At 45.3% G+C, this 23,510-nt stretch overlaps 1 protein-coding gene across 6 annotated transcripts in view; it reads left to right on the top strand.

The window, feature by feature from the left end:
* The window catches only part of LOC119394107 (neogenin), a 577,826-nt gene that overhangs the window by 445,372 nt on the left and 108,944 nt on the right, over positions 1 to 23,510 (top strand). For all 6 annotated transcript variants that reach the window (XM_049415639.1, XM_049415637.1, XM_049415634.1 and 3 more), the window contains exons 2-7: positions 14,517 to 14,685; positions 15,459 to 15,604; positions 16,507 to 16,791; positions 19,663 to 19,816; positions 20,897 to 21,039; positions 22,226 to 22,501. In XM_049415639.1, coding sequence (XP_049271596.1) covers positions 14,517 to 14,685; positions 15,459 to 15,604; positions 16,507 to 16,791; positions 19,663 to 19,816; positions 20,897 to 21,039; positions 22,226 to 22,501 — 1,173 coding nt within the window. The remainder of the gene's footprint in view (positions 1 to 14,516; positions 14,686 to 15,458; positions 15,605 to 16,506; positions 16,792 to 19,662; positions 19,817 to 20,896; positions 21,040 to 22,225; positions 22,502 to 23,510) is intronic.

Raw genomic sequence — 23,510 nt, 5'->3', positions numbered from 1 at the left:
CTGACTCACTGCGGCGAGTGGTGCATTTGCCCCTCTTTCGGCTGTTTTCCCACGTGACCTCGCGGCCAAGTGGCGTTGGCTGGACCCCGTGGGGCTTTCGCGCATCGGACTGCGCAGGAAATGAGCAATTCCCGGCTGCTGCTGCTGCTGCTGCTGCTGCTGCTGCGCAAGATTAACACCGTATATACGAGGTGCCCACAGCCTGAACACTCTATGCCTCTCCCGTGGACTTCCTTCTCCGCGCTGTCGTAGTCGTAGCGCCCTGCTGCAATTTTATTCGATGCATTGGTGACGCGTATACAAACGCGTGTTCAAACGCGTGACAGGAGGATGAAATCTTTTGCGCGTATCCTTGGGTCCCAGTCGAGCGACACAGTACGCGCTGCACGTTTGTGAACCTTGGACGTTGGGGTCTCCATAGCTTCGTTTATGTGAAATCAATTCAAGCGCTTTGAATCAGAGGTCGAGCTGGCCCATCCCTATTCATAAGCGTTTAAAAACCTGATCCCCACGAGTCGACTCAACATGTTTTTGTCATGTCCACGTAAACATCTAGGCATTCCAGATACGGGTGTAGGAGTGACACCCTATACAGAAGAACGCTCGTGATAGACAGCGTGCAAAATTTGTCACTCGATCTGGATGCTCCGGCAAATTATACTGCGCTGCACCGATCTATCCCAGCAGAGTAGGTGGAAGCACAATATAAGGATAATAATATCAGACGACGACAGCAGCTCGTAAGAAGGGAGGGCGGAATGCCACGCGACGAAGTATACATCACGGGAGACACGATGCAACACTCTGTTGTCTCTTTCATTTTTGTTTGGAAGTCGTTTGGTCCCGTCCGCACAGATTGGAGCTGCGCGACGGAAGGAAACATTATCGCCCTTGCGAAACACAGGGCGGCTTCTTTCCGCTTCCGATTACCGCGCGGCCGATGGGCCGTAGCCTTGTTGCTGTGGTGTATGTACGCGTGGCTCTTTAGGGGAGAACGGAATAAGGAAAGAAAGTGCCCACGCAATCATCGTGTTTTTTCCTTGTTCGCCGCTCTCTCTTTTCTATTCGAACATATGGGCATGGCCTATGGCAAAATAAATGAATCTATAGAAAGAATCGGAGATGCGACAAAAACCAGGTATGTATACTGTCAGATTTTTTTTTTTTCGATCTTTGATACCGTTAGCCAGTACGAGCGTTCTACGAGGCACCCAAAGTGTTGTGGCCAAAGCTGAGAGATGTTCCTAATGCCTTATAACGATGTATATGACACGCCCTCGCACGGGATCTATCGTTACCACTCTGGCTGCTCGTCGCCTCCGTTCGGAAGTCGTCAACTCTGTAGCGATATAAAACTACACACACACGCGCGTTGATGTGAACCGCGCCGCTCGCACAACGAGGAGGTCATCCATCACTGCTGTAACAACCTACCATACGTCGACATCCCACGACGTCGCCTCCTTCCTATCCGCAGATGACGACCGCATAACGATGACCGGGGTCGCGCCGTCGTCTCTCGAGCAGTTGAGGACGTTCCCACGTAAGCACATCAGATGACCCTTATTCGCGCGTCTTTCGTCATGTCAAATGTGCAGAGCTTCACACCCAAACCTACCGATTCCTGTTCGCATTCAACTCGTGCTGTCAAACTTCGCTTGTATTGATAAGACGCCAACTCACTTCGGGGAAAGTAAATAATGTATGCAAGTGAGAAATGGGGGGCGGCCGACCTGTGCGGTCTTCAGGCACCGCGTGCGCTTATGTGGCTCCTGAAGGGCTCTTCGTGGGGAGCGCTGTCCGTCTCTGCAAACACTTCCTTCTCTCCTCCGCTGTGTTTGGTCTCATTAACGCGACCCTGTTGGCCCTCATCTCTGCGAGGAATGCTTCGCCGTTCCCATCAGTCGCGGTCGCGTAAAATGCGTGCAGTGCTGGCGGCCTTGGCTGTTCTTCGCATACGCGCGGTAGAACGGATTTTGTTTGACAGCGCTTTTAATTAGACGCGCACGTGTTTGTTCATTTCGTAATGTTCGTGCGCGTACCGCTGCGTGCGGCGCCACTACACACAGTCTCGGTGCGAAGAATCATAAATTAGAAATCCATCGTTAAGAAAGAAACAGTGACACGAGTAATTGTAGTCAACCAATCAGTGATTAGGAATTAGCAAACTCGGATTTCCCTCATCGCAAAACTGTCGCGCGTCGTTGTTGGCTCAAGATAGGTCCACGCTTTCACCACATGATGCGACAAAGCTACGAAAACGGTGATTAAATATTAGCTTTAGAGATGCGCCACGATGAATAAATAAAAGAAACGCCTTGACATACTTAATAGGCGCTACGAAATTATACTTAGTGAGGTGCATCCTTCAAAACTCGTTCATTAAGGTTCAGTATATGTCTATTTTACGCTCCCACAATTTAAAAAAAATGATTAAGATTTGAGTTGCGGAATTCACCCACAAAAAGCCTATATAGACGCATAAGTTTTTTTTTTTTCTTTATTCGCAACAATTGCATTTTGGGGTTTTTGTGTTCGCAGTTGTTCACGACAGGTGTCTTACATAGCGCCTGTTCTTGTAGTTCACTGCTTAGATATGTGACGTTTCCTCATGTCCATGCAGCGTTTGCGCCTGCGCCAACGTTTCAAGGTGATTGACATTTAAACCTGGTCGTTGTTTGTCTACTCCAGTGTGCCATGCTATCTTTTTATTGTTCTTATACAAGGTCACTTGCATGCTCCTCTACTCCTGCCTCACGAACGCTGTCTCGCGCATTTTCCCACATTCGACGAGACTATTCATTGGTGCTTTCATGCGAATTAAGTCGATGCATTCATTAGCAAGACTCGCTATTCCGTAAGCGTGCTGCACATTACAGCAATATTCCGCGGTCGCTTGTATTTATGACTCTTTCATCATTGCTATCTCTACTATACTTTTCGTAATAGTAGATGATATTCACTGCCACTGAAATTAACGCACAACTCTTCGGTATTACATTCGACTGGCGCGCACATCAAACGGTTTGTCTGTCAATGACCAAGCCCTTCTCACGCAAAGATTGCGCCCCTCGGTGTAAAATCGTTAATCCCATTTATGCTGGGACTTTTTAACGTAAATGGCGACGAGGGTGAGCTCTCGCGCTGTGGCTTGACGCGGTGTTTGCTTGCGCTCCCCGTTCGTTTGCTTTGTGACGACCAAGAGGCTGGGGATGATATCTGGCCAGAATTGCATTGCACGCAACTATATACGCCACGTCTACTCGTTCACCGCGTGTTTGCGCTCCGACTCGCGCTGGAGAGGCCGGACCCTCCGCGTCGAAGAGTGCCTGCCCCCCATCTTCTTTGTCTTTAGATAATAGCTGTGGCGAGTCAGGGGACGTTGCTGAGAGTCGTCGAACAGACATGCCGACAGTTACATGTAGTGTAATGGTCCTAACGGACCTGAAGCCATTACAGGGGCTTTGTTAGGCCTCGTCGCTCTGACGTCAGTTACTGTTGTGTAACGCAAATGGGGTGGTGTCTGAATAAAGCAATGGAGGCAACGACGTGATGGCTGGAGGGCGCTACGTTGTAACACGTGTGGATGCGAACTGTTTATATTTTTTTAAGTCAATTTGTTCGGTAGACACACAAGGATGAACTTACGAGATTATAATTGAACCGATTACGTCAAAGATCGGTTCTGTGCGTAAGCGCTTCGTCCCTCCCGCCGTCGCCAACAGTCATGATGGCTTAACGGCTATTGCGGTGCGCTGGTGCACACGGGGTCGTGGAAATAGATCAAAGTCGCGGCGGCCGCATTTCGATGCGGTCGAAATACAGGAACGACCATGTACCGTGCTCAGTTCACGCGGTCCTTGTGTGCATGTTTTCTGGAGCTAGCACGTGTTCCAGTAGGAAGCAATATCTCCGCACATGACATCTCTAATGCCAAATGCACGCCAACGATATGTGTATGCACTCTGTAAATGAATTGTTGGAAGCTTATGATCGTTGCCAACTTAAACGGTCGACATAAACGGTCGACATAAGAGATGGCTATAAAGTTGTGACCACCATAAGCCTGGTTATTTATTCAGGAAACAGTATCTGCATTCAAAGCATGCACGCATATATTTGCCTTGCATGTATACGCTGAGAACTTGAGATCGTTTACTTAAATAGAGCGATACAATAATGAGTTAGCTTTTCGCGATGGTAATGGTGGTATCACGTGTGCTTGAATCAACGTCTCAGGACTTTCTTCTCTTGTGGGGCCTTTTTTCACTGTTCGCTGTTTCATTCACTGTTCCAGTACAACCTTTCGCATCGTTTGACTTAAATTTTACCTCATAGCTTTCTATGATTATATACCGTAATTACTCGAATCTAGGCCGGCCCCGATTCTAAGCCGACCCCCGAAATTCGCAAGGCCAGAAAAAAAGAAAAACCTAATCATTGTACTCGAATTTATAAGCCAACCCCCCCACTTTCGCACATGTTTTTTCGAGAAAAAAAAACATCGGCTTAGATTCGAATAAATACGGTATGCTTATTTTCATTATCCTCTGCTATTTTTACTAAAGCTCTCTCATTTCAATATTTTTTTTTTCACATTATATACCCATGCTTTCTTCCTTTTCTCTCCCTTCGCTTTTCATTGCTGCCGTCATTTTGTTTTTCGAATGATCCTAGTGTTTTATTATTTTATTTTTTTATTTTCCTACTCCCTTGTTATATACGTGCTGTACGAGACGGGATGTTCGCTCACCCCAAAATAGAAGCTGTCTAGGCTAGCTTGCCGCCCATATGTTAGAGCATGCCTGTAACAGTGTAACGGCGCCTGTTCGCCCCCATATGTTTCGAGGCGGTGCAAGCCTCTTCCCTCCCCCCTTTTCAACCCCTCTCCACCCCCATCAAGCACTCGCGCACACGAGCTTCCTCTTTTTCCGTTTACCATAGTGCAACCCTAATTTACATGCCAGAATGGGTCGAAACACGTAAGGTCTCTCGGTGGCTGCCTCGGAATTGAATTCGCTCACGGATAGGAGAGTTTCGGGTGCGTGGAAGCAGTATACAGTAACATCGGTGCATACAACTAACGAATTACAAGCGTGCCAGTGCTGCAGGGCCCCATCCGGGGCGGCAGCTGGAAAGCCGGTCTTTCGTGATCCTCTCCGCGCGCAGAGAAAGCGAACCGTTGTGCGGCGCATCCGAAATGCCCAGCTTAGTCCGAAAGATGGAAAGAAGGGACGGGGGGGGGGGGGGGGGGGGGACTACTATCTTTTCTCACTGCTTTAGCCCGCCTTCATTCTCAGCGTCAGAGTACATGCTGTCACAAATTTCTTTCTCGCGAAGCAGGTGCGTTCTTCTTCGCCGGTGCCCGCGCGGCTGCCGCATTTTTTTGTGTTTCCATCCAACCTTCAATCGCTAGGGTGCCAAGCACCCTAGCGATGAAAGGTTACTTGGAAAGTAACCAGCTATCTGTTAGATTCGGCTGGCAAGCTCGCCGTTTTAAAAGTTGATAATAAATGTCCACGTGTTCGTTCGTTGCTCGATGGCGTGACACTGTCCGTGTGTTTCGGGAGCGACGCTCTTTTAGACCTTACAAGAGAAGATTCGGTTGCGGAAGCGTACTGATATTCCGTGAGAGGCCGTCCTTATTCTGTTTCTCAAATTGGGTTAAAATATCTTGGTAAATGGAGTTAACTATGGCACAGGCGAATACTCCCTCGTAGAGAGTCTCCGGCACTCTTGTATCTTTCATAGAGTACACTATGGCGGAGTCAGGCCGTTTGGTCACACCGCCACCGCGTAACTTCTTCGTGCATGTCCTCTCGTCTCTGGCACGGAGAAATATAACGCCTCTTCCTTGTGTCCTCTGCTTCCTCTCTCTCTCTCGGCTGGGGAATCTTCTTTCCTGGAAACACAAGCATGGTAGATCACAGATACACGCGGTGAACGGGAAGAGCTCGTAAAGAGGATGCAGCTTCGGTTTCACTCTGGAGACGTCTTCGCTGTTGTCTCTTCCTGCCTCTCGCCATTCTTTTCCGTTCTGTCTCTCGCCGCCCAGACGCCGTCGCTGCTTCGTTGTTGTTTGTGTATACGCTTGTTTACTCGCCACGTCTCGCGGCCTCGCCACCGCTGACTCTCCCGCAACCGCAAGCGCAACCGAATGCGTCCGTGGGGGCCCCCACCGTCGCCTACGCCCTCTGGGCCCGGATAAATATAAGGCGCAGAGAAGAAGAGCTGCTGTCTCTGCCTACTATATATACTACTACTGCTGTACCACTATCCCTACACTTCCCTTTATTAGGAACCCTTTATATCAGAATAGAATGAGAGACTACTGCCCCAACAACTGTCTGTCTGCGCACTCCCCTCTCTTGCAAGAAAGGACGTTCCGAATGCCTCCCCGCCGTGTCCGGGATCGAGCTCTCATTGCTTCCCCGGCGTTGCTGGTCCTTCCGTCCCCGCAAAGAGCGCTCGGCCCCCGAGTCTCCCAAGTGTGATTGAATGTTAGCCATCCACGTGTATTAGGCGGGCGATGCCGCGTCCTTTTGTTCGTCGCCGCTGTCGATCGTTGGTGTGTTGTGTGTATCCGTGTGTTTCTCCCTTCGTCTCCTATAAACAGTCGTCGAACGGTGGTGGACAGCGGCGTTGACGAGGACGTGCCTCGCTGAGACGGCAAAAGAAGGCACGCGTGTAAACGAATAACTCCGTCCCGATCCATCACCAAAGGTCGTGGTCTATTATCTCGCCGGTCTTTATATACCGGCATGCTGTGCAGTGGATTGAAGCGTGACGCCGCTGTGAGTCTATTCGTGAGGCGCCTTCTCCCTCAATGGCCGTGAAACGACACGACGTTCATTCGTCCTGCATTGTGGTACGGACCCATCCTCTTTTGTGCTGCACTTATCGACTTCTTGGGTGGCCGTGCCAGTCAGTGGCTGCGTTTGTTGTTCCTTGCTGCAGACTGGGCCCATTGTGAAGACTCGTAGAGTCGTGTTCGAAATTTTTATTGGCGCCGGTGGGAGGCTTTTGACGAAGCCGACGGCTGTTCCACGGGCGCGCTCGAGTATGTGTACGGCTGTTATGCTATTTCGACTCGCCCGAAACCAATTGAGCCGCTGGTCTTTACGTATGCTTGATCTTTTTTTCGGCAATTGAAATCAACAGCAGGAAGCGTTTTATTCGTGTAAGAGGAAAATTAAGCGCTATTCGACGCATTGGTCGTATCGCTGTAGAGATGTTCGAGTTAACTCAAAGCCGCGTTCCTAATTATGAATGCGGTATTGTGGAGTATTTAGGTATAACTTGACCACATTGTGTTCCTTGACACATGTGGGAAAACGATTGCCTACTTTATTTATTATTATTTTACAGCGAAGCTGTAGACCTCTCGTTGGTCTGAAAATTTCGTGGTGTCAGTACAAAACTCGTATGTGCCACAGAAATGGGGCCTCACCACAGACGCTCGCGTGCTCCTCTGCTAGCAGATGCGCGCGCTCCTTGCGTTTTCACCTTGGACGCTGAGGAAGGACATTCGGAGAGGTGGACAGACGAGCCGACGAACGGAGCGTAGCGAAGGAAAGAGCGAAACGAGCAAACGCGCGTGACTGGATCCGCTAGCGTTCGCTGTAGACTCGTGCATTACTGCAACACCAGAACTAAATTTCGACCTCTGGGTTGTTTAGGAGCCCTTTAAGAATTGAAGGCAAATGGCATGTCTTTCATTGCAATCAGGAGTACGGCATAGAGCTCAGTATTCGTTTCAATAAAGAAAACCACAAAACAAGATGGATGATAAGGCGCCAGTGAACAATGGGAACACCCTCCTACGCGTTCCCGGTAAAGATTAAATAAAACATACCCCCCCCCCCCCCCCCCCCATCAGCATGTGTGGTGTTTGATACAGCTTCGCTGGACATTCACGTTCGCAAGGCGGGATGGTGGCCTTTTTTTGTATTTTTCTTCCTGATATAATCAGCCGTCGCAATTTTGATACGGCTATACAGTGGCCAAGGGTAAATGCCATGACCTCACGCGAATACGTATAGAAAGAATCGCGCGCGTCACTGGAAAGCTCTTAAAGTGTGTCGAATAAGACACATGCAAGCGTAAAATTTCCATCGGCGAAAACCTGGCGCGCATGGTCGTAGTCGTAGTAATGCACACCGAGGCAACCAGGCGCGACGATGATTGGACGAAACGGCGCTGGATCGCGGCCTGGTGCGTTCTGCCGAAATGGCATTCAATTTCTTTTCGCACCTTTTTCTGGCTTACCAAGCGTCCCCTCGGGGTAAACGCGGTCTTCTTAATATTATGAAAAGACAACTTACCAATATAAAATGGCATCGTTTTCTTTTTCTTAAGTTCCCCCTTTAACGTCTTTCTATCGAAACAGCAGTACGCGTATTCGTCGCTGTATAGCCTGCTGTAGCGTATAGTTTTTTCCAGCGATGAAGTTTCCTTTGGCGATAATGGCGTAAGTGCTTATGTTCTTTGATATATAGGCGCTTCCCGCGACAACTGATAGCGAGACGAGCGCTGTGTCACGTTTGCACGCGTTCCGGGAAACGACAACGGGCGTCGGGCGGTGGCAACGGCAGGATTGATTTGTTGACCCCGTCTTCGCGTGCGCGAGCGAATCGAGTTTCGCGTCCTTCGCTGGTCGATGAACTCCCGAGCATCCGTCGTGTTCCGCAACGCCGCGCAAAAAGAGGTCTCTATCGGAAAGGCCTTGGCTGTGGTGCCCCGTCTTCGTATCCCGTTCTGTTTTCTTTTCGGCTTCGGGTCCAGAGAGTCTCCGTCGTCCTTAAACAAGACGCATGGCTCTGACCCGAATCCGCGTTACCCGGCACGCGTGTCTGCAGCACGTACGCCACGGCGGCGGAGCCGTTGCAATGGCCGTTGTTTCAAACGCTCGATCGAAAGAGTATACCGCCTATTGATCCCTCAAGGTGTGTGTTGCGTCCGTGGCGGACCACGAGCTGTTTCCGTGCGAGAAACAGCTGCTCAGGATAGCGCGAAGGGAACTCCGCTCGCTGTCGATACGTACAGTCGCGCCCAATATGAGCTACAACATTCTGCCCGTGCTGAAAGCGGCGCCAACACTGCGCGGTGGCGCCGACATAGAAGACAATCAGTGACGTAAGCACTATTTCGACCACTGGTACTTCAAAACCAATTTCACCTTTCCCGGTGTTACAGTATAGGCTGCAGTATAGGGTACAGTATAGGACCATGGTCATCGTGTTGCAACTCATATTGAGCGCCACGATACACCTGAGACGTTGAGTTAGCCATCATTTAAGGCGGATTCGGCGCGTAGTGAACGTCTCGATACAAATTTGCACCCGCGCTTTCTTCCGTTCAACACGGTGCGACCTGAAAGCAAACGAGGCAGCCGCAATCTCCGTTGAAACTGGCTTCTCCACAGTAATCGTAAGTGTGTGGAGAAACCAACTTTAAAGGTACGTTGTTTTGGCAATAAATGGATGCGCAGGAACGAGAGAGCGCCGCGTTTGTTTTCTGCCACGAATTGATTGCTTCGCACTTGCTGCGTTTCCCACTGCGATATGAAATCCGACATCACTATCTCGTATTTCCTATCGTAATATACGAAGAGAAGATTACTTCAAGTTACGAGGCGGGACAGACACAAAATAGAAGCTGTTTCTTTGTTGTTGAGGACCTAATGCGAGAGAAAATAGGAAGAAGATGCACACGCAGTGATTAAGTTGTAGACTTAAGTATTCTATTTTTTTTAAATGTCTCTCAAATAATGAGGTCAGTTGTGAATAAACAAATCTCATCACACACAATTTTCGTTATGCATTGTATGTTCACTACGTGATATCCTTTCTATCTTGTTTTTCTTTTCTCTATCTTGCCTTTATATCTTGCTCCTTATTCTATAAAACAAAGGAATAATATAACTTCAAAGCTCTCCAGCCAGTCTCCACTCGCTGCATTCACAGAACGTAGGCAATTGCCTTCGTGACTTTCTGCTTACAGTGCGAGCACTTTTGCTATTTCCCTTTCACCTCTTCGTGGAATTTAATCGTTACTTTACCCGCGCGGTAGACACGCGTCGCCGTCGATGCCGGCGTGCGCGCCCACGCGCCTTTTGGCGGCCACGCCTACCCCATCAAGGCGCGCATCCACCTGCACGAACGCCGCGCACAGTGCATCCAGGTACACCTACCAGATGCAATGGACGGCTGGCGGAACGCGCACGAAACCTCACGCCAATCTTCCGGCTTCCCTCTCGCCGCGGCGACCGAGATTGAAAAGAAAACGTCATCGTAGACGTCATATAGCGCGTACGCGGCGCATTAGTGCGGCAAAAGATGGCTAGGAGGTGGAGCAACTAGCGCACGGCGGTCTTGACACTTCGTGCCGCGTGCGCTGCGGAGCGCAGCCGGATGTACGCATCACGTAGCATCTGCGCTAAGCGCGCTGGTCACGTGAGAAAGGTGCGTATACTGCCGCGTAAAAGGCCACAGAAAGGTATGACGCGACGGGCGAGCCGGCTAGGGTTGACAGCCGTCGTGCCGCGGAGGCTTGGCCGTCGTGTAACAGGAAAGTTTGGCGTAGCCTGCTCGGATGAACGGACATCCGAGAGAGCACAAGCACACGGCGCGCATATTGCGTCCCTTGACATCGAACCCCGCGCTGGGGTCACGCGGTGTGACTTTCTGCTCGGACACGCCCACTCCGCGCCGCTGGTTGCTGCGCGGTGCGTGCCGTCTTCTGCGCAGCGCGTGCTTTCGAACCAGCGCACGCGCTATCGCGCTATGGCCTACTTGCACGCAGGGCGCGCTTGTAGCGTGCACCATCCGTTAGTCACGGCCTTGTCCGATTTTCTCGCCCGCTGACGAGCGTACGTGCAGTGCAATCGTCGCTGCGCCCATTAATTACGCATCACTGGCACATCAGTGCGTGCGAGCTCTTCGCAGCGTATCGTGCATCAAGCGCGTTCGCACCACACGCCATTTCGTGGGGCGTTAATTTCCCCCCGCCGAGAGCCTCGCGCTACTTTCCTGGCTGCCTCTTTCATGTTCGCGGGAATGTCTGTAATAACTAACCACTTCAGCTCCCTTATTATTGCATATGATTGCTTATAGTGCAGGGCACTATATATGTGATAGTACATGCGAGAAGTAAAAACTGGTAAAGGCCAACTATTATCTGCTATAAAGAATGTGCATTACTGCTGCTACCTCTATTACTTCTAAAGTCTGTCAATTGGACGACACACACACACACACACACACACACACACACACACACACACACACACACACACACACACACACACACACACACACATATATATATATATATATATATATATATATATATATATATATATATATATATATATATATATATAGCAATAGGTTGGGTGCAGTGTTTAGTTTTATTGGTGCATGGGGAGCCATAGGGGAGAGGGCATTCACTATCCCCGCCCCGAAGTTGTGCAATCTTGTATGTGCATATATACACGCACACATACAAACACATGCATGAACATACACAAAAAGCACTTGAACACCCACCCCCCCACCCCCAAAAAACAAAAGCAAAAGATTTCTGGCTACGCCTTTAATGTTCAATTTCAGTGTTTGTACTGTACATTGTACTGTACATTGATCATACATGTCAGATAAGGAGCAGGGTTAGCAAAAAGGCAATTTAATAAAGTGCTGTAACCCGTCCCAGTCAATAAAGTGCACAAGGATCAGTGATGTATACATGTTAAAAAATTAGAAACGATACAATCAGCCACAGTTACACAATTTTTGATAACAGTACATAAAACATCGTTAGAGGAACATTAACATTTCGAGGCCTGTTTGCAAGACTCAGTTGATAACAATAGCGTATTATAACATTTTTTTTTATAGAGACAAAGCAAGGAATATGTGCAAATATCCAGACTTGTTGAATACAAAACCATGCTATTACTATTCACCAAATGAAAATGTGACAGATGCACGTCAATTTTAACAACTTGAGAGATGCCACCTAGAAAAAAAATCACTTTTGAAGCATTAGTAGATACGTGTGTATTTTCTTTTTAAACGCAATTTCTGAGCGGCTCTCTTGCACGATGGTGGTAATTGTGGGATGTACATTCAGTAGTTTAGGGATCATATGCGTCAGCTTTTGTGTACCGTAGTTTGTCCGTATTCTTTCACTGCAGTATGTGATGCGTCTAAAGCTGTATGTATGATGCCTTCGAGAATATGCATCGTGAAATGCCACCGCGTTAGACTTCAATTTATCATATATAACTGCCGCTATTTTTTTGTATAAGATGTTCTCAAACGTTAATATGTTGTGCTTGTGAAAGAGCAGAGTAGAATGCGTTCTAGGGCGAACACCTTCGATTATCCGTACTATTCTCTTCTGTAATTTATAGATGCTTTCTTTGTTGTTTTAGTAGTCGTTCCCCATATTAATAAACAGTAATGAATACGCGAGTATACTAAAGAATAATACAGTTGCTTGGTTACCCAAATTGGCAAAAAACATCTGATTTTCCCGATTACTCCAATTGAGCGTGAAAGATCGGTGCGAACTTTGTTTATGTGATATGTCCAGTCGAGTGTTTCATGAAAGATAATACCAAGAAACTTTTGGCATGTGACCCGTTCAATCAAATCTCCCCGAAATTTTACTTGAATGTCACGGGGTACCCTTTTATTTTTTGGCCGAAAAATAACATATTTTGTTTTTTTGATGTTTAGTTCAAGCTTATTTGCGATTAACCATATTGATAAGTGCTGAAGCCATCTGTTTGCTTGCTTTTCTAAGCTATCCATATCTTTGCCGGAGAAAAAAACGTTTGTATCATCGGCGTATAAACCATGTCTGGAGTTAGCCGTATATTTATAATATCGTTAATATACAGGAGGAACAGCAGCGGACCTAATATAGATCCCTGAGGGACGCCGTACTTAATTTTATCCATTTTTGATATTGCATGCTGCGTGTCACAGTACTGAAATCGATTTGTTAGATAACTGCTTATTAACTTGAGGGAAACACCTCTTATGCCATATTGATTTAATTTCACCAGGAGAATTTCATGTTTGATCGAATCGAAAGCCTTTTTGAAATCAAGGAATATTCCAAGCGTGTAGTATCTCTGCTCGAAATTATTTATTATTTTGTCCTTGATAGACAGTAAAGCCTGTTCTGTACTTTTTTTCTTCTGAAAACCGTATTGCTGTTTTGTTATTATATTTTCTTGGCTACAAAAGTTTGAGATTCGAACGTATAAGACTCGTTCTATAACTTTTGAAAATATTGGCAAGACAGATATAGGTCTATAATTATTTAAATCATTTTCATTACCTCCTTTGTGAATGATTGAGACCCTAGCTATCTTTAACTTATCAGGAAATACTCCGGTGCTTAAAATCAAATTGCATATGTGTGAGAGCGGCAGACTAATATACTGTGAGACTGCTTTTAATGGCTCTGCTTTTATACCATCAACACCTGCCGCAGAATTGTTAGGTAAATTCATGATGAAAGAATGTATTTCGGACTCATCAGTGGGAGCCAGAAAAATCGATTTTGTTACATTTTTTGTAATGTATGGTTCACAGCCTGTATCGGTACTAGCGGAAATTTCACAAGCTCCTGACTTCAAAAAATGGTTGTTGAACATATCTGCAAGTAATGTACCAGAGCAAGACTTTCCTTCTATCGTAAGCTCGGTGATGGTCTTTTTATTTGATGAAAATAAAAGATCGTTCATGGTATTCCAAACTGCCTTCTGGTCATTCATAATAGCTGCAAACCTATGTTCATAGTATTGTATCCGTGCCCGCTTTATGTCAGAGCCTAATTTATTTCTGAATTGCTTAAACTGCCGCAAGTAGTCGATTTGCTTTGTTTTAATAAATGTGCTAAATAGTTTATCCCTTTCTTTTATTCTCTTTAGAAGTGACGCGTCTATCCATGGCTTTCTAGCTTTTTTGGTCGTTTTGAGCAGTACAAGAGGGAAGGCCTGGTCATAGAGCTGTGTTATTTTCAACATAAATGCTTCATAAGCATGTACAGGTTCGGTTATTTGTAACATTTCACTCCAATCTGCCGCAATAACTAACCCTTGAAAAGTTTGAATTTTCTCAGTAGTAATCTTTCTGTAATAAGTAGGGCTGATTTTCTTCCGCTTTGTTTTGCGTGCACTATTAATGTTACTTTCGATAATATCCTGCCTGCTGATTCAGAATCTGCATCTTTTTACAGCACTCTGAATGCCACACACATATTGACTCTTCGTGAACAAAGGCAGTATTTGCATAACACAACCCACATTTTTCAACCTACCATAGTGCATACATTTTTCCTTCTTTCTTTCTTTATTTTATATTTAGCTCCTTCCACCTTCAAAGGGCTTCTGCATATGCTGAAAACTGAACATAAATGTTGGCAATTTTTTTTGTGTGTGCAAGCCGTGGTATGAAAATTCATCCTATGACATAAAAAAATTGTTTTTCTCTTTTCAGGTGTAGGAGTAAGCTTTGCTGAATTCCAATTCCTGGAGGAGCCCTCAGATACTGTTGTCTCCAAAGATGGCCCTGCACTGCTCAACTGTTCCGCAGCAGGCGACCCCAAGCCCACTATCTCCTGGAAGCGTGAGGGCACGCTGCTACACCTCATTAACGACCCTAGAAGGTTTGTGCATGTAAAAATGCCTCTATATTCTCTGGAAAGCTGTGTTAGTTTTCGTTGCCATTGTAAAATTATATTTAACACACCAGCACAAATGCATGAGTGAAGCTAGTTCATAGAAAATCTTAAAATATTCTAAGGCTTTCTAAAGCTACCATGAAAGCTCTCAGACAGTGAATATAATAGTGACAAGACCGCAAGCTTTCACTTCATTCAAATTACTGTGATTTCACATTCAAATTACTGTGTCACCAACCTTGGTTTCCTTTGCCACTGCCAGACTTATGCACATAAAAATGAAATAATCTTACTGTCTTAAAAGTAAATTTTATTATGTTGCAGTAAATCTCACATTTATTCACAGAAGTATTGCAACCAAGAAGTTTGTTCATAGTCCTTATTGTCTTACACAATGGCAAATATGTAAATAATTAAAGAATATGCCAAAACGGGGCAAAACAGTTCATACAAAATAAAAAGAATAGAAAGTGCATAACACAACTCATCAACCCAAAAAATAGACATACATTCATAACACATAATTTGAATAAAGTCTCAAATTGAAAAAAAAAAAACCATAAGCGTTAGAGGAGCTCATCACTCGACATTGCATTCCCTGCTAATTCTCACATCATTACATCATGCTTTAAAACTGTGAAACGATGAGGTTCGGTCTGTGACTCAATTACATCTGTTCTTTTTATGTTAGCGGGTATTTCATACTCTCCTGCACACTATTACAAATTTCACATGCTTTTTCCTTCCAATTGCTGCAGGTCCATTCTGTTGAATGGTTCCCTGCACTTTAGGAGCGTTCACCACACGAGAGCTGAACGTCCCGATGAAGGAGTGTACCAGTGTGTCGCTACCATACCTAATGTTGGTACCATGCTCAGCAGGTCAGCAAAGCTCCAAGTGGCTGGTAAGTGCATTCATGCTTGAGTCTTCAACTTCAACTTTCTGTATTCTGCGTTCATCCATACTTGGGGTGCCAGGAACGCGGCAGAAAAGCAGACAATGTTGGCTCGAAGGACACCATATACCAGTTTTACTTCAGCTATGCCTGTCCTCACTCTACTACTAAGAAAATGGAAAGACGCATGTTTGCACTTGTTGGTTCTGGTAAAACAGCATGCTAACAAGCTCTTCTGCTGTGTCTGTGCAGCTTTGACGTGTTTTAAAGCGATAGCTTTCGTTAGATACTTCAGGTTTTCGTGGTTGGTGGATGATGGTCTAGCACAGTAGAGAGTAACAAAAGTTAAGAGGAGAGTAGAGTGAAGGAGGAACCGCATGTACGGAGGAGTATGAGAAAGGCATGTGATTCCTTGGCCAGGCAATTATGTTGCAAACAAGAAGGAAAAGAGAGATTAGGAGGGTGAGCATCAGGTCACACTTTCTGCACTTGAATAACACAGCATGATGAGTACAGCAGGGTAACTGGACAAGGTTGTCGCTGACTTTTACTACGGTTGTAAACTGAATTTGCTGGAAATTTCTTTTTTAAATTTCATTTGCTATGTATTACCTTTTGTATGTTATATGAAATTCACTTTCTGCCAAAGTTCCCAAACCTGTGCATGCAAATGTAAGAGACAGTAAGGCACAAGCTGAGGCTATAGGGTTGTATTTGTTGTCTTTACATGCTCTAGAGAGTGTGCGTGAGCCTTGACCATTTGCAGCTTTAGGGAGCCAAGAGTGCCACAAGAGCTCTTGTCTGCAACAGGTTCTTCCTTGCTTGCAGGGAGCTGTGAATGTATCGCAAGTTATAGTGTGCACTGCATTCAAGGTTCCATTCACATTCGTTCGCTATGCCATCTGTTGCAGCTTTGCCGCGGTTTGATGAGCAGCCGCGGGACCTGCGGCTGTTCACGGGCCAGACAGCGTACTTCCCGTGTTCGGCATTTGCCCTGCCCCCAGCGGATGTTATTTGGCTGAAGGATCAGCAGCCACTGCAGTTGGACCCTGCACGTATGCTGGTGCTGCCCAGTGGTGCCCTGGAGCTGGACGCTGTGCAGACAACCGATGAAGGGGCCTACCAGTGCAGTGCCCACAATGCTGACCGCAACCGTGTCTCATCTGCTGGAAACCTCTTTGTCAGCCTCTCCTTTGGTAAAGCTACAGATGACATCGACCCTAACCCTATTTCCAAATATTTTCCGCAATACGGCTTGCCACACTAATGGCAGCATCATTGGTTCATTAACTGGTGTACTTGGGCACAGCTTTCGTGTTTTATGAGATATGAGAACAGGTGATTCCTTTGACGAAGCCACATGCTGCAGCCATATTCACAATAGATTTATTTGAATTAATATTACCTTTGTCAATAGCTAAGCAAATGCATGGTGAGGCAAAGTGCACGGACACATTTGAAGCATTGTCGGTTGACATCTCAGCATGGCTTATCCCCAGCTAGATGATGTCCTGATCTTGCTTTTTTTTTTTAGAAGTGAAATACATTATGGGCAGATAGACTTACCAGCCAATGCCCCTTAGTTTTACTACTGTGTAAGCTACCTCAAGCTGATTATTTAAAAATGGGGGGGGGGGGGCTCTTCAGACAGTTACAAGAGCTTTGATTGTGCAGCACAGATTTTATTTTAAGGAGTACATGCTCCCAGTAGTAATGCCATGGTCATGCTTCATTTCTATGTTAGTATGCAAAAAATAACAGATTAAACTGCCACTGATCTCTCGCTAGCGTTTTCCTCTTGCTCACAATCACCCACAATGAACAGACAAGCTATTCTTGCCGATACATTTTGATCGTGATCAGGCTGTGTTGAGCAGTTGACTTACAGAACTCTGTAAAATATCTGTTTATCATGGGGTTTGTTGTTCTGCTATTTAGACCAGCTTGTTGCAGTGGCTACAGCAGTGGTATGGTGGCTATAGAGGGGAAAGTGTGACGGGCGCTGCATCCCCGCTGTGGGAGAGGGATGCGCGGAACGCAATGAAAGTTCTGGCCGCCGCAAGGGGCGCTGGTGTAGTAGTAGGTGCTCGCCGCGCTTGCTTTGGCTCGTTCGTTCTCTCTGTGCTGTGCCATCACCTTGTTCGGATGTCTCGCCTTCGCTGTCGTTGTTTGTTTACTCACGTGTTCTGCGAACCATGCCATCAAATCGCGCAAGTACATGCTTCGTCCCTGGCTGTAAAGGCAGGTGTAGATCGTGCTCGGGGAAGCTTTAGGTCTTTAGAGCCCCATAGGATCATTCGAGGCGAGAGCAATGAGCTCGAAATATTAAGCGGACTGACAAAGAGCTGACGAGGGACAGCATTGTTTGCGAGCGGCACTTCAACGTGAGTTTCACCGAAAGGATATACCAACTCATTATAAACGGCAATGTTGTTGAGATACCCCGCGTTTGTCAGAAGACGCTGTGCCTACGGTGTTCCCGGACGCACCGAAGTACTTTAATAAAAAAAAAAGAAAAAAGAAAAGCAGACAGGAGTGCCCAAAGGGAGCGCCAAAACCACTTGAAGTTGAGGAGGGTCAAGTAATTTGACCTCTTGATGTGATGGGGAAGTATGTGATTACAAATGTCTGACATAAGTATGGGCCGGATGACAAATGTGTGATAAATAAACATGTTTTTAACATTTCCCTTGCGTGTATTTAATATGCATCTAAAGCCGTAAGTTAACAGAAATCATTGGTCAAATAATAAAATAAAATGTTCAGTATCAAAGAGCCTCCAGCTGCAGCATTCCGATCCCCACTTCAATTTTCTCAAGGAAAAGGAGCCGGAAAATGTAAATGCTTTGAACATTTCGCGCTCAAGAGAACCCCCTACAATGCAGAGGAAATGAATGGGGGAGGTGGGTGCGGACTAAGAGAGAAAAAAAGAAACGCACTGCACTGCAGCCAGTATACTCGCTATGAACGATTGTAAACAGTTTACATTTCACCAAAAGGAAAAAAAAACACTTTAAAGTCAGTTGAGCTATGCAGCCGAGCAAGTGCTTTAGTTCAACTGAAGCAGCCTATAAATATGGTAAAAGCAGTGCAAAAGGAACACGATAATAGGAACGACACAGGACCAGCGCTGAACAGTTCAGCACCTGTCCTGTGTCGTTCTTCTCGTGTTGCCATCTTTTTGCGCTGCTTTTACCATGAAAATCAACCAACTAGCCCAGTTTTTTCACACTGTTGCAGATTAAATATGTCAAAGCAAACCGATATTAAGAAACGTTTAAATATGAAAACCTGGAGACACGCCAGTTCGGTCTGATTTCATAGCATTCTTGGTTTTCTTTTTTTTTTCCCCTTGCTTAACACTGCTATGAACTTGAACACATGCTTCTTAGCGAAACAAACACGTAGTGCCTTTAACAGCACGGGCGTGGGGTATAAGCGATTATTAGAAACAAGTGAAACTAACGTCTAGCGGCCATACGCAAAGCAGGCAAATGCCGCCGCAAGCACCTACGGCGCAGGCAGCGCTGGTGTGACCGCCATCTTTCATTGGGAATTCGTACAGCCCTCCGCTCTCACCCGTCACACTTCCCCCTCTAGCCACCATAGCAGTGGGATTCATGGTCTAGTAAAGCCACTGCCTTCTGTATACCTTCTAAGCACAAACCAACTGTACAGCTTCTGTCAACAACACAGCACGTTTGCATGGATGCAGGTCAACTCGAAGCTACCTAGTATGCTCCTGTGAAAGTGAAAAACCTTGTTCTTAGTCTCAAGGCCTTTCAGTTGTGTCAGGAGACTAATCAGTGTCTTAACGTGGGCTGTGAACATATGTGATGTGTGAAGTACGCTTAATAAAGGCTTTTAAATTTATGGGCATATTCAATCACAACATGTAACATCCAAGTTAAGCTGTGAAGTACTCCTTTAGATAAATAGATGCAAGGTAACTGTTAAAGAGTACATTGTAATGTGCTTGGCAGTGGCAATGGATGCTAGCTTGCTTATACCTTATACCAGTGCAAAAGCTGTAACGAACTTGTCGTTTGCTCTTTGTTTATGCACAGATGATGCAAAGAAGATATCAGCACCGACCTTTGTGGCAGCACCAAAGAGCATCGTGGCTGTGAAGGGGTCAAATGTGACCCTGGACTGTGCAGCTAATGGAAACCCACGTCCAAATCTCACCTGGCTCAAAGATGGTGTCACCATAGACATGTCGTAAGGACTGCTTTGCCTCTCTACCAGCCACGTATGCTTTGTTATTTTTTGGGCCAGATTACTGCGAGGTACAAGAAGCTGAGTGGCCAACTAAAATGATCTGAACTTATTTTTCTTATGGTGTTACTTCATATCTGCCATTTAGGGCTTATTGTATAGTTTTATACTGAAGTTGTTAACGTTAAGTTGGTAATTTTCTGTGCGGACTTTACAGCAAAGCTGTTATGATTTTCGTTACGTCGTTATGCGTTCGCATAAACTATCATCATCATGAATGGCCTCTGCCATTCTAGCGTGAGCAACGCAATTACTTGGCCAGCGTGCACTCTCTTCGTCTTCTTCTTCATCTCCTGCTTCACTCCCCGAACATGTTCGCCCAGCGCGTGCTCTCCCGCGTCACCGATTTGTCCTGTGTGGGATGCAATAACTTAGATGGGCGAGGGAATGAATACAGAGAGAGAAAGAAAGAGAGAAAAAGAGTGACAGAGAGAAAGAAAAAGAGAAAAATTCTTTGCAAAAAAAGTTTCTTGATGAGGTGGGATTCTAACCCGCGTACTCACGATCCGAAGGCAAGCATCGTAACCACTCGGCTATCCAGGCGCACTCGTGGAGCAAGACATAGCCTTGTGTAGCGGGTGGGAAAGGGGAGTGAGGGCAAGGAGGAGAGATATGATAGTGAGTAGGAGGAAAAGGAGGAGGGGAGAGAGTAAAGCTTAGCATAGAAAGAAAGAGAATGAGACAAATCGGGAGAAAGAAATGGAAAAAACAGAAAGAGAGACAATGAAAGAAAGAAAGACATTGAGATAGACAGAAAGAGAAAGAAGGGGAAGAGAAAAAAAGAAAGAGCAAAGAAGTGAAAGAAATATATAGATAGAGAAAGAAAGAAATAAATAGAAATTGGGAGAGAAAAAAAAAGTATAGAGAAGAGAGAAAAGGAAAGAGATGAAGAAAGAAAGAGAAAAATAAAGAGAAACAAAGAAGGCCACGCAGCTCCATACTTTCTTCAGGCTTGGCACCACTAGTGCAAATCTGCCTTAATTTTTTATTTTAACACTGCTTTTTTTTTCTGTTTGATTGCAGACTTCTAGACAGCAGGTTCAGGAAAGTAGGGGTGGGAAGCTTACAGATTGAAAGCATCCAGGAAGCCGATGAAGGCACGTACATGTGTCGAGCTGAGAACCACGAAGATTCAGTTGATGCTAGTGCCACCGTGGAAGTTCATGGTACAGTGATTTTCCTTTTTTCCATGCGACAGTTACAAACCGCATCACAAGTGCTTAAAAAAATTGTCCTATGCCTTTTAGTACGGTTATATATTACACTTTACAGCAGTTGTGCAAAGCAGCTGAAGGAGACTACATGAGGTACTTTGAAATTAAACACGTAAATAGGAGTTCTTAAATAGTAATTTGTACAAGTTTAGAAAAGGCTCTTTCCAAATTGGCTTTAAAGGCATTGTACCAGTTCCTTATGTTGTCCATCCTAAACTGAAGCACAACCCACTGTGTTAATTGCAGAGGTGTATGTACTACTATATTTGAAACTTTGTGGAAATCTTGCTGATCACCAGTGTTGGCTTCATGTAAAACTTTTAATACTCTTGTTGCTCTAAGGACATCAGTAATCTGAAAACAAGCTATCATTCGCAACTTTGGTTGCACAGTACCTTATGGTGAGTCTGTTGATCTAAGATAATAGCCTGCTATACATTTCCGAAGAGAGCACACACGGTTTTGTCGTCATCATGTCATATATCACTACTTCGTACACACCGTGGTGTCCTTGTACGTAGTTGTGGTTTGCCTCTGCTTAGCGCAAGGTTGTGGATTTGATTCCTGGCCACTATGGCCACATTTTGGTGTGAGCAAGATTCACAGACACTGTAGCATATATCGAAGGCACATGGTAAAGGTGCCAGTCGGTCAAAATTGATCTGAAGAGTTGCACTAATGCATCATCTTATCAGCTTTGCTATGTTAAATGCCGCAGTTCAATTAATATTTTTTAAAAATATCAGCACTGCCAACACTAGCAATAAACATCAATCTGTTAATTTTGTCTCTTTCTTTCGAACTGTGGCACTGTGATATTGGTATTGTACAGTTGTAATATACAATCTGTTCATGCGCTCCATAAAGATGAGCTCAGTCAGTGATATAGTAGTAAGACCTGCCGTACCAGACACGCATGTACTGTGTCACTTTCATGTTTGTTTTGCTTGTAAACAGTACTTTGTTTTGCGCACCTTCGCTCACTGCTCTATGTCTTTTTGTTCGGACAACAACACATATTTTTATTAGCAGTTTCCAAAGCTGTTTGACATTGAGCCTTTCGGTACTAGGATTCTTGAATGTCTGTACAGCTGTTGCATAGCAACCGTGTGAATTTGTGTGTATTGCAATCTTTCAGTTCCTCCGAGGTTCACCAAGAAGCCAAAGAATAAGGTTGCGTACGAAAAAGAAGACGTTGAGTTCGAATGCGAAGTGTATGGGAAGCCAGACCCAGTGGTGCAGTGGTATCACAACGGAGAGGCAATCATTCAGAGCGAGTACTTCCAAATTGTCAACGGAAACAGCCTCAGGATATTGGGTCTGGTTGATGCAGACAAGGGCATCTACCAGTGCATTGGCTCTAACCCTGCTGGCAACATACAGACTGCAGTACAACTCATCGTTTTGGGCCCTGGTGAGTTCTCGAGCGCATTTTCATGCACACCGAATGTGCAGTCACCAAATTTCAACAAGTTTGCAGTCGCCGAATGTGCATCGATTGTGTAAAATGTCACCAAATGTGCAGTCTAAGCAGCAGAGATCTAGCATATCTCTGAAACACTGAAGACGGCTCCGTCTTTCTTTTGGATAACAGAAAAGAAAGATATATGTAAATGCCACAGAATAACTTTAAGCGACATTTTTTTTTTAAGTTTTGATGTCTGCTGTGATGCACAGCCATCTTGAAACACTATATTTAAGGCCATGAACACGTTAACTCAGAGCATGTAAACATTCTTTTGAAAATGAGATCTTTTTTAATATTAGAAATATTGAAATCACTACAACTGAAGTGACTTGAAAGGTTCTTCACTCTAATGAACATCTGGGCTTGTTGGTTGAACATTGTCAAAAAGAACCAATGCACAATCACGATGCAGACAAGAAAGAAGGACACTCAAGCTGCTTCTTCTTCGGAAAAAGCCCAGAATCGCGTTGACCTCTTGACCAAGTTCATAGACATAAAACTTTTTTGCGCATGTGTGAGGAAAGTTGACGTTCGCAGTAACTGTCCACGCACGTGTGAAAAGAAATAATTTCTGCGCTCAGTGTACTGTCACGCTACATTCGTGAAGTGTATTGGCATATTTAGAATAGCTGTTCAGTCAAGGTGAAATTTGATATAACTGCCTGTTCTGTCAACCTGATATCCAACAAAACTGCATGATCTACTTTTGAGTGTTACTTATGAAAAATGAAAAGAAAAACATCATACCACTGCACTTTTGTATATGAACTCACGATCCTTGTTTTGTTTTTATTCCTGCCTTTGCTACATTCTTTGCTGAATCGTTTCTCTGCCAACTAAAACTTTTCACTTTCGACTACCTCAAACCTGTCTTCTTAATTACTCTCTTATGCCTACTTCAAATACTAACATTGCTTCTTTCTGTCTTTCACCTTATATCTTTCTATCGCTCTTT

This window comes from Rhipicephalus sanguineus, chromosome 5 (genome assembly GCF_013339695.2).
Source record: "Rhipicephalus sanguineus isolate Rsan-2018 chromosome 5, BIME_Rsan_1.4, whole genome shotgun sequence".
In the NCBI taxonomy this organism is placed as follows: domain Eukaryota; kingdom Metazoa; phylum Arthropoda; class Arachnida; order Ixodida; family Ixodidae; genus Rhipicephalus; species Rhipicephalus sanguineus.
Note: the sequence above shows the minus strand (reverse complement) of the source record. Positions and strands in the feature narration are given on the sequence as shown.